At 37.7% G+C, this 12,139-nt stretch overlaps 1 protein-coding gene across 4 annotated transcripts in view; it reads left to right on the top strand.

The window, feature by feature from the left end:
• DYNC1I1 (dynein cytoplasmic 1 intermediate chain 1) overlaps positions 1–12,139 on the top strand; it is a 340,112-nt gene that overhangs the window by 29,872 nt on the left and 298,101 nt on the right. For 2 of the 4 annotated variants that reach the window (XM_053609525.1, XM_053609523.1), the window contains exons 2-4: positions 202–318; positions 8,229–8,343; positions 11,053–11,194. In XM_053609525.1, coding sequence (XP_053465500.1) covers positions 211–318; positions 8,229–8,343; positions 11,053–11,194 — 365 coding nt within the window. In that variant the 5' untranslated portion in view covers positions 202–210. The remainder of the gene's footprint in view (positions 1–201; positions 319–8,228; positions 8,344–11,052; positions 11,195–12,139) is intronic. The other 2 variants (XM_053609526.1, XM_053609524.1) reach the window with 1 other exon arrangement.

Raw genomic sequence — 12,139 nt, 5'->3', positions numbered from 1 at the left:
TATACACATAAGAGGGGATGATTTTTATATAGAATTAGACTAGCTCTAACTTAATTTGTTTCTTGGATTCTTCAACACAGGCTAAAGAATACAAATTGTTATTACCACAAAGTCACATTTTCAGGCTGCATTTCCTTTTGGATAATTTTTACAGAAAGATTATTTATGTGTGTTTACATTTTTTGTTTGTTTTTCTCCAAGGAAACCAACATGTCTGACAAAAGTGATTTAAAAGCTGAGCTCGAGCGCAAAAAGCAGCGCTTAGCACAGATAAGAGAAGAAAAGAAACGGAAGGAAGAAGAGAGGAAGAAGAAAGAGGTAAATGTCCTGGGTGTTGGGGTTATTGTGGATGGAAAGGAAAATCACTTGATTCTGAGGAGCTGGGCAAGTGCATAAATAGGGTAAGGACACTTTTATGATGTCGGAATAAAATGAGTGGCTGTCCACATACTGAGAAGGTCATTGACATCTGTTGTATGCTGTCAGGTCCCCACCTAAGTGGTAGATGGCATTTGTTCCAGAGTTCCCAGGTTCCCCCAGACTTGACTAGAACCTTGGAGTTAGTCTATGATCTTGCTATTGTTAGAAAGTTCTTTAACCTTTCTGTGCCTCCATTTCCTATCCTGAATATGAGAACAACAGTGTATTTATTTTGTAGGTTGTGAGGATTGAAAGAATTAATGTTATCCTTAGCAGTAACTAGGATACATTCAGTACTTAACAATGGTTAATTTTAGGAAAAGCCTCTTTTAAAAAAAATTATCAGGAAAAATATTTTAGGGGAAAAATAGAAAATGATGCCCGTGGTTTTCCATTATCTCCTAAATGGTATGTACTTTTCATAAGAATCCTAGGTTTGATAAGGGGAAATCTGTGCTTTACTTGGTGAGAGGGTGGAGAGGATAATGTAGGACAGAAAATTATTACACATTAGATCTGGAAAGAATTTCAGAGACTTTCCATCGAAGCCCATCTTTATGCTAGCAAAGCAGCAGAGACCCAAAGATGAAATGCAGTATTTCTGCCTTCTCAATCCAGAATGCAAGACTCTCAAGTCCCAATTCAATCCCTGGTTGTCGAATTGTGTTTTCTTTTACTACCTCCATCCAACAAATAATGTAATTTTAATTTTCTAATTTGTTGTGGCAGCATAGAAATAGCCCACATCTTGTACAAAAACCAGATGCCAAAAATGTTTCTGAATAATTTTCTGAGAAGAAAACTTTGACTAGAGTAGTATGCTCATATGTGTACAGAAACCAGAGCTACTTTAAGGGAAAATAAAATGCATTTTAATGCTTTATAATCTAAATTGGTGTTGTTTCTTACTACAAGGTTAGGAGACCAAGGTAACAGATTTATAACAATTATCATTTTCCAACAAAGTGAAATATAATCGCAGTTGCATTTTAGCCTTCTGGCACCTTGCGTTTCTTCAAACTGTTCTATGTGATTGATAGGATAGTTTATTTGTCCTTGACATCACACATAATATTTTTCCCTTGGAGATCTTTTCTGTTATATATGCAGTCTTTGAAGGAAGGAGAGGTGAGAATTGACAAGGAATGGCTATTCATTTCCATGCAAAGCCAAAAAAAGCATTAAGTTGTTATGTTTTCTTTCCCTCAAATGTCAACACTTACTGGAGTTTTAAAGCACCTGTTATCCTTTGCTAATAACCGGTTTCCTTTTAAACTGACATTCTAATATCCAACTTGAATTTCACAGAATTACTACAAAATGCAATGTGATATGGGAAATTCGGTTCCAAATTACGCTGTCTGCTTCATCGTTTTTTATTTTACACATTTTGGGAGAAATTACAGGCAAACAAGACTGATGGAAAGAGGCTCCCCCTTTTGTTCCTACACCGAGCATTTATGCTGGTAGAGATTTAGCTTGTTACATGGTAAAAAGAGCCTGGCAGCTTGAGGGTGGCAGGCGGTTGGGGTGAGACACTGGACTCTAGGCGTTCCTGGCCTTTAGCTGGTTCTTGTCTTTGATTTTTTTTTCAACACAACAATGATTTCTTTTTGATATGTTTCAAATATTACATAGATATACTAAAAAGTTATGTTATTTATCTGAAATTCAACTTTAACTTGTCTTTTTATTTTTATTTTTTTTAATTTTTATTAAATCATAGCTGTGTACATTAATATGATCATGGGGGCACCATACACTTGGTTCATAGATTGTTTGACACATTTTCATCACACTAGTCAACATAGCTTTCATAGCATTTTCTTAGTTATTTTGCTAAGACCTTTACATTCCACATTTACTAGGATTCACATATACCCTTGTAAGATGCACCGCAGGTGTAATCCCATTAATCCCCCTCCTTCCACCTCCCTCCCCCCTCCCTCCCCTCCTTTTCCCCCCCTCCCTATTCTTAGGTTGTAACTGGGTTATAGCTTTCATGTGAAGGTCCTACATTAGACTATGCAGTCTTAAAAAAAGATGGAGACTTTACCTCTTTCATGTTTACATGGATGGAGCTGGAACATATTCTTCTTAGTAAAGTGTCTCGAGAATGGAGGAAAGAGTACCCAATGTACTCACCCTTATTATGAAACTAATGTGGTTCTTGTCTTGGTTTAAACTTGAGATAATTGAACCCTGCTCACAGAGTCACAGTTTCCCCATCTACTTCACCAATTTACAATGACCACCAGGTGCCAGGCACCAGGCACCACAGGACTCTCTTTCCAACCAACCTCCAATACAATCCCAGTGTCCCATCCTCAAAGTTTCTGATTTGAGTGATCCTAACAAAGTCCAAATTTGGGAATCCACTGGACTACAGTATCTTTAAAGTTTGCCCTGGTTTTAAATCTTCTTTCTCCATAACCCATCTCCCCTACAAAAGATCTTTCCTTGGTTCTGGTGAAGCACTTGTTGCAGACTGTGCTGACTCGTTCCATTTTGAGCTGTAAGACAACAGACAGTGAAGCGCAGTAGTTATGCACAGAGGCTTTGGAGTTGAACATGGCTGGGTGACCTGGCTCTGCCCTTCGTAGAATGGTTCTGAGCACATAAAAGATCTTTCTGAACATGTTTCCACCTCTGTAAGATGGAGGAAAGAGTGGTGCCTTCTTCACAGAGTCAAGAGGATTCAAGAAGACTCTGCAGGGCAGTGAGAGACCCAGAAGAACTGGTCAGTAAGGAACAGCTGTCAAGCTGGCTCTGAGATCCGCTACCAAAGTAGACCACTGGGCCCCAGAGAGTGGCTGCACACACCGGTCAGGATCACTGCTGGGGAGACCATTTGTCAAAATTGCTCCCTTATTGGAAGGCTCTTAGAATTCAAAGCCCCTAGTGTCATGGGATTGGGACATTGTATAGCTGAAAGGAATCTGGAAATAATCTATTCTGATCCCTCTTTTTCAAGTGAGGAAACTAAGCCCAGAGGTCTAAGATGTAGAGACAAAACCCCCTCTCCCCAGTCACATGAAGGGCCCTTCATTCAGCCAGTTGTCCAAATTGGAAAGCTGGGGTCAGCTTTTCCCCATCCACTTCCCTAATTTACAATGACCACCAGGTGCCAGGCACCAGGCATCACAGGACTTTCTTTCCAACCAACCTCATTTTTTCCTCCTCAAGTCCTCATTCTAGCCAGATTCAGTGCTTACGTATCCCCTTATGGACCACTTTCTCTTGACAGAACATTTATGATGCTCACCTCTCTCTTCCTGTCATCCATCACCTGCTACTAACTTTACCTGGCTGTCCTTCACCTGGCTGCTAACTGCTTGCCTGCCTTTCCATTCTCATCTCAGAATCACTTCTTCTAGAAAGCTGTCTCTGGTACCTTTCTCCACCCATAACTAGGTCAGCTCTGCACCCTACCCTTGACTTTTTCAAGCTGTTTAGCACACAGCATTGTATTTTCCTTTTCACTTGTCTTTCCTCATAGATTGCAAGCTCTCAAGGGCAGGGTTGTAAGTGGCTTTGGTTTTATTTTTATCATTCTTTTTTTTAATCATTGGCTCTCTGTCTAGTACAGACTTTACCACATAGTAGGCCTTCAAGAAAGGATTGTAAAATGAATGAATGAGTGAATAAATGAACACATGAACTAGGTCAGGCAGTTTTGAAATGCTGGTCCCAGTATCCTTTCCAAGCATCTGGAGTTCTATTCTGCACATTTCTTGGGAGGCTTCTGATTCTTAGTCTACGGGACACTGCGGCCAAGTGGCCACAGTCATTGACTCTTGAGTTGAAAGTTTTCTAGTTGTTGGGTTGTTTGCAAAGATAGAAATAGCCTTCAACTTATAGGTTTGATTTTTATAAATTTTCATTAGGCTTATATTTTAAAAAGAAAGCAAACAGATTTAGAATTAAAAAGAAACAAAATGCTCTTTAATGCTAAACCAAGTGACTTTTTTTTGGCCATGATTCTGAAAACTCGTGTGTGTTAGGACCACCCGGGTTGATTATCTCCACAGAATCCAGAAAACTGTGTCCGTGTTGTATAAAATTACCACTCTCTGCATTTTTGGATGTCAACTGCTTTCTTGGCTGTGGTATTACAGATGAAATCTGATTTTAAAATAAATATCGTGGTCACCGTTTACAACACAGGCCTAATTTTATGAAAAATTGGCTCTACTGCAATGAGGCGAGCTCAATGGGGGCCACCCTGAAGTTGTGCCCTGTTCTTGGCCTTCTGCCAAACTGCTGGCAGGGAGACTGGGCCGGGGTTCCCTGGCCCGTCCTCACATGTTCCTCTAATAAACACCAAACTGGCTTTGGAAAGGTGATTGACAATTCTCAGCTGACAAATTTTCTTTCTTTGATTATCCTCTCTTGGTCTGAGCTGTGATTACTCCCCTCAAGCAAAAATATCACTTGCTGAGAAAGGCACCTTGCAGATTTTTAATTACTAGCACTGTAAAATTGCCCCTTGTTGAGTCATTAAAACATAGCAGGATTCTGTAGTATTTACATGGGCAGAAAATCAAGATTCATGATGAAGACACTTGGTATTGCTGTCTCTTGGGTGAAGTAACACTTTATTTCACTTAATGTTCTTAATTATGAACAGATAGCATCTGCCTTTATTTCCAATAAGCCCCAGCTACCTAATTTTGGATTTTTCATGGTTAATCTTGAGTGTTGATAGCTTTCCCAAGTTCCCGTTACATTGAGAAGGCATTTGTCCTTATTACTATATGCCATTATGTTGCCTGTTTCCTTAAGAATTGAAAAAAAGGCAGAGGCAGAGAATGAGTTGCAGAGGCACCTTGTAAGAGAGAAGTGAAATTTTGGAGATGGAGTTCAGGTGTACTATTTTTGCACAGTGGTTACACTTGTCAACATGTCATTTACTCTCTAATGTGTTTCTTAAATACCTATTGGTTAACGGTAGAATAAATCTCAAAAAAACAAAACAAAACAAAAGGTCATGCCTTTTTGCATAGGACATGCATGACAGAAAGTTTTGGACAATATGCCCCAAGTTTATTTAAAAGGACAAGATTAGGCAGACCTTTGTCTGTTTACTCTGTATAAACTCTACTGGGACTTCCCACTTTCATTCACACTGACACTCTGTTGTCCTTCAACAAATTTTTGTTGAAAGAATAAGGGAAAGTTTAAGTTTTTTTGTTGCTAGGATATACAAGTGGCTTTACTGTGACATTGTAGTATTCCGTGTTGGATTCCAAAGACAAATTGTGCTTATCTTAGTACTATATTTTCATTTGTTTTTCAGTAGCTGCTACAATAATTCCCTTTTATTTTATTTCCTGTTTTTTCTTCCATCTTTCTTTACACTTTATGATAAGTGGATATTGAGATAGATCCTCACTCTGCAATATCCTTTTACTCATCTTAGTTCTAGCTTTGTCTCAGCTGTATACATAAATTTTGAAACTTGCTTCCATAGTATAAATGTTAAAATGGGATAAGAAGGTTGAGTTCAGTGGCTCACACCTGTAATCCCAGCACTTTGGGAGGCCAAGGCGGGAATACTGGTTGAGTCCAAGAGTTTGAGACCAGCCTGAGCAGCACAGCGAAACCCTGTCTCTATAAGAAGTAGAAAAATTAGCTGGGTATAGCTGGGTATAGCTACTCCAGAGACTCCAGAGACTGAGGCAGATGGATTGTTTTAGCATAGAAGTTTGAGGTTGCTGTGAACTATGGTGATGCCACTGCACTATATAATCTAGGCTACAGAGACCCTTTTGCAAAAAAAAAAAAAAAAAAAAAAAAAACTGGAAAAGAACACGAACTGTAATGTTTTCACTGATGGAGATTAAACAGCCATTTCAGAAGTTTGGGTTTCCTGAGAATACCTAAAATACTCTAGAAATCTTATTAGCCTTTATTGACTAAAACAGTAGTTTTCTTTCAGTGAGAGACTTGGTAAAATAGACTTTAAAACTGAGTGCTTGGCCGAGCATGGTGGCCAAGCGTGGTGCCTGTAATCCTGGCACTCTGGGAGGCCAAGGCAGGGTTGCTGGAGGCCAGGAGTAGATCAGCCTGAGCAAGAGTGAGACCTTGTCTCTACAAAACATAGAAAAATTATCCTGGTATGGTGGTCCTGTAGTCCCAGTTTCTTGGTACTTGGAAGGGTGAGGGAGGATGATGACACCACTGCACTCTAGCCCAGGATAGACGGGGCAAGACCGTACTTCAATAAAAATGTGTCAAATGGTTTATGAAGCGAGTGTATGATGCCCCATGATCATATCAATGTATACAGTTATGATTTAATAAAAAAATATAAAAAATAAAAACAAAAAAAAGTAAATAAATAAAAGTGTGACTGCTTAAGCCCAAGGTCAGTACTAACAGAAGTGTTGTGCCCAGCATCATGTGCCCATAAGCATTTAGTTTATAATCAGTGTGCGGCCGTCATCTGGGAGTAAGTCAGAAGTTGCATGAACTCTTTCTGCCCTAGATGCCATGATGTAAATTATGCTTCACCACTTCTAAGTGTTCTTTGAATGTCTGAAGGAGGCAGGGTACCTGTTAGAGTGCCCGGCTGGCCCCTAGGGAAATACATCTGTCTGATGACTACGTAATTGGGTTTGGATAGCCTTTAAGACAGCTTCATTTCTGCAAGCTCACAAAGCTTTGTTGTGCAGTAGCTACACATCAATTACGATGTTATCGTGTTTCAGATGTAGGGCAAATACCTTGTCTTCAGTAATAACTATTATGAAGCAGAGAACAGACCTGGAATTCCACCATAGATATTCTTTTTTTTTTTTGGCCGGGGCTGGGTTTGAACCTGCCACCTCCAGCATATGGGACCGGCGCCCTACTCCATGAGCCACAGGCTCCGCCTATTATTATTTTTTTATTGTTGGGGATTCATTGAGGGTACAATAAGCCAGGTTACACTGATTGCATTTGTTAGGTAAAGTCCCTCTTGCAATCATGTCTTGCCGCCAGAAGGTAGATCTTCTTTACCTGTCTTTGTCACTGTCCTGCAAAAACACAAACTGGGGACAAAATGTGACTTTAAGAGGCTAGTATGACAAACACGATGTGTTCTTTACACAGAATTTGTAAAAAAGAAGGAGAAAAATGTATTTTAAATTATTTTTGTACTATGTTTTTCTCCATAAGAATTTTCTTCTTTGAGTTAGTATGTATAATGAAATTTTAGGAAAATCAGAATCAAATAATAAGACCTATCAATATTACTCACATGCCTAAGACAGATTTTAGCCCAGTTTATTTTAAACCATGGTAAATTTATTTTACCAGCACAAAATAGTACAAATAATGTCTTTTATAGTTATAGATTTTCATAAATAATTTTACTTTTCAGCCAGATCCCAACAATTCCTTCTTTGCACAATCCCAAATATGAGCAGTATGTACACACGCGTCAAGAAGTAATGGCTCAAAAGGGGCAAGAAAGTCTAAAAAAGCAGACAAATTTTTTTAAAAAAATTATAGCTCCAATCAGAAATACTTTGCTTTGACATGTTGTTCCAAAATTGCATGAGAGAAACTTTCATCCCATGTGACAGAGGCAGGAAAAATCCCTCAACCAAAAGAAAAAGCTCTGGGCCAGTAATTATTCAATGGAGCAGCGATTGTGTTTTCTTCATCTTTTGTACATGTGATTATACATATTTAGGGCTTTTGCCTGGTCCTTACTGCCGTGCATTTATCATTTTCAGCTTCAGCAGGAAAGGCATACATTTGGTTATGCTGTTAATGTTTTCTACTGACATCTTTTATTTATTTATTTATTTATTTAGGCTGATATGCAACAGAAGAAAGAACCTGTTCAGGATGACTCCGATCTGGATCGCAAACGACGAGAGACGGAGGCTCTGCTGCAAAGCATTGGTATATCGCCAGAGCCACCTCTAGGTACTTAAAAGCGCTTTGCATTGTTATTCTTTAATTTGACTTATGTGGGATATACCATGTCCAGTATTTACTATTCTTTTGACTGTGGCTTTATCTTTTTTAATTTTTTTAAGACATGCTGTGGCTTATGAGTTACATGCATTTTGGGAATTGAGGGGGCTGGAAGGAGATGGGAGGAAAGGTTGGAGAGTCATAAGCATTTTGTTGTCATTGACTGATTCGATGGTGAACTTTCTTCACCATGTTACTAGTAGATTATTTTATATTTGTTCAATGAGTTGCCACTGGGTAAATGGAAGAGATCTTGGAATTTCTTATGAAATTGTTCTTCCACTGATGAATCTCAATGTCTCTTTGCCAGTCTAAATACCATAAGTGTGGTTATGAATTTCATAACCATTTACAGGCAGAGAATTATCCCATAATGAAAATAGAATGCTCAGTGGGAAATCTGAAGGAAAACTTATAAAGATGGCAGATTAGCAGCTAGTTAACAAGTTTAAATTTGTTTGATGTTATTGTATATCTTGATTTCATTGCTAATTGGCATTTTCACTGTATACCCCTCCTCCCACTCATTCATTCCCAGTTACTATCCATGACCTCATTTTATCACTAAGGCTTGAGTATTGAACTATTGGTTTTCTTTGTGTTGAAGGTAACTTATGCATATTGTGTTTATTTTGTCACTTACCTGTAAATGTCTCATGTAATAATTTGTTTCATTTTTCTTTTATGCTTTTGTTTTCCATCCGTTTAAGAGTAATCCTAGGGTGTCTGTAAAACTACGTGATATCCAATATAGTAAAATCCTTTTAAAATAATGCATAGAAATAAATACAATTCAAGTCTCCCCTTCAAAATGATTCATTTTCTTTTAATTCCATTATTGGCTTTTACATTAAAATCAATTTTTATTTATTTCCGTAGTTACTTAAATTAAGAGTAAAAATTATCCCATGTACAACAAAATGGCAAATATTTATAGGAATAGGAAAAGGAACACTATATAATAAGCCTACAAATTATTACGTATTATTGAATATAACTTAATATATATACACAAAATGAAAACATGAATAAAAAGTACTTTACACTCAATCTCAATTTGTGGTAGGTAAAAAATCATATGTCTAAATCATATATCAGATGATTATTAGATGTAATAAGCCCCAATAAGATTAGATGACTTTGTTTAATTTCTTTAGGTTATGGAAGATGTAGCCCATGGGACATTTGAGTGATAGACCTTCTTACAGGAGCTGACAAACACTTTTGTACTTAACTGACATCTGATATAAATTAGAAACATTGCAATCAATTATATTTGTGTCTCAAAAAAGCCTTTCATATTTTGCTGCAATCTGAACACTGGCTAGACACAACAGAACATACTGTTCTCCCCCACACTACATGAATCCAGTAATTATACTTTAAGAAAAAAACAGACAAATATCCCTAAACCGTGACCAACTTTTGAACTATCCCTTCACCCCTGCCAAGGACCTGGCAAGAGGCCCCATTTTCATTTTTCACCCATCTTTCCACCTTACCCTTTGAGTTATCACAGAGGGTCATCAGTGAATTAATTATGGAACCACATGAAAATTACTAGCTTCTTGACAGATCTGCCATTGTGTTATAGGATTTGGGCAAAATAGTTAAGCCCTTTACCCTATTAAATAAATAAAAGGAAATTGCACATGATTGAAACCAAATGGGAATCCACACTTATGTACTGAAGTTTCTTTTTGTCCATATGGTTTCTTTGGCATCTGTGATATTGAGAACCCATTGAATCATCTGGCCTGGAGCCATCCTGGCTATTTGGTGCAGCTATTCTCTCTGAAGGACATTTGGCTTGTATCTGAAGGACAGAAGAAAAAAAAATACATTTGCATTTCCTTTAGCTTTTTTCTTTTTTCTATCCTTGCTTTCAGATTTTCAGCTCATGCTGCCCTTGATCTTTGAACCAGTTTCTCCTGTCTTCAGAGCGGCAATTTACATCTGTGCACATAGCAGTGTCTTCAAGAGCTGCTGTAGGCAAAGAAAAACAAGTCCCAAACACAGTAAACAGTGCAGTGGGATGAAACTGTTAATTAAATGTAAAAATAAAGCAGCCTGGCATTTTCCTTTGTTTTGAATGAGATTTTTAAATTATCAGGTTCAACATTTACCCTTCCTCCCTGTCACTTAGGCTCTCATAGAAAATGCAGTTTATATTCAACAGACAATGCATTTCCCTCTAAATGGAGTCATACAACAGGCTTTTCTGACTTTACTTGACCATTTAAAAATGATCCAAAGTCACTTACTTCATATCTTTTAAAGTTTTATAGACACCCATTTTATTTCTTAATAGGTCACATCTATACTAACAAAATAATGTGAAGAATCAGAATTATCTGGATAGCTCATACTAGAGAGATATTTAACTTGAATTATCTGGATAGCTATTTTGATTCTCCATTTTATTTTGTTAGGGTAGACATGGCCTCAGAATCCCTGAAGTTAAGTTTGTCTGAATTCATTTCAAATTTTAATTTCTAAAATATGAAAAATTCACTTGACTTTCTTCCTTTTCTTTCCTGTTTTTTTTTTTTTGTTTTTTGTTTTTTTTTTATTCCTTATCCCATAATACTTCCTGGACATACAACCACTTTAATTTGCCCCATTTGTTTTGATTTGTCTGACACTGCTCTTCACCAGTGCAGCCGCTGCATTTTTTAACATGGGATACCTGTTATTTTCATTATTTAGTCCCAACCCCTATGTCTCCCTCCTCGAAATCAGTGAGCACTCCCAGTGAAGCTGGAAGCCAAGACTCAGGCGATTTGGGGCCATTAACAAGGTAAGAATTGTCCCTTTGAAAGGCTGTGGTGGGATGGCAGTAGTACAAAAAGCACTATTAGAACCATGTGAAATGTGCGTGCATTTGCACGTACACTCCGTCATTTTATGTTTACATTTATGGCAGCATGCTATTTTTAGTGGCATAGCAATGATCTTGAACGCTACAAATGATAAATGATAATGGTCCTCTTTTGAGTGGGCGAACTTTAATACCATTTGTTTTGCTTAACAAATGCAAACATGTCCATTAGCTTTGGCCTATGAAGAGCAGGGAAGGACCAAAGATAAGTCCTTCTTCTTCTGGAAGAAATACCCAGCTTCTCCTTATTCTTACTTTGGTTTTGGTTTCCATGAGAATCTTTGTGACTAGAACACTGAGATACTCTAACCCTAAATTTAATTTTTCGGGCATCTTATTTATTTGCTTAGTAGAATTGACTAATTTGAATACTCAGTGCTCAAAGTGTTTTTATTATTATCATTAGCAGCAGCAGCAGTAGTGATAGTCATGGCAGTAGTAATATCAGGGTTGTCTGCTTCTATTTAGTGAATTAATTGCCAAATTTTCATTACAGTGTCTAGACTCAGATTTTGTAACTTCTGAGTGTGGCTATGGACACTCTGTAATTTAGCCACTGAGGTAAAAATGTTACAGGAAGAAAGAAGTAGATTCATTAATATAGATGGAGTCAAGCAACTGTCTTAATCCAGTTGTCTTCACCAGGATTCTCACATGCAGGTGGCCCCATGTGGGTGACATCAGTGAATGTGGTAACTGAGCAAGCACCTTAGTCTTAAAACCAGGTGACCTCAACACAGCTGAAGCTGGTTGAACTCATATGGAAACATGGGCCCTATTCTTCCATGTCTTTCAATTTTTTTTTTTTGATGAGCTAGAAATTCACATACTTATGCAGTAATATTTCAAGTGGTAATGACTTTT

This window comes from Nycticebus coucang, chromosome 11, assembly GCF_027406575.1.
Source record: "Nycticebus coucang isolate mNycCou1 chromosome 11, mNycCou1.pri, whole genome shotgun sequence".
In the NCBI taxonomy this organism is placed as follows: domain Eukaryota; kingdom Metazoa; phylum Chordata; class Mammalia; order Primates; family Lorisidae; genus Nycticebus; species Nycticebus coucang.
This window is presented reverse-complemented; position numbering and strand designations above follow the sequence as displayed.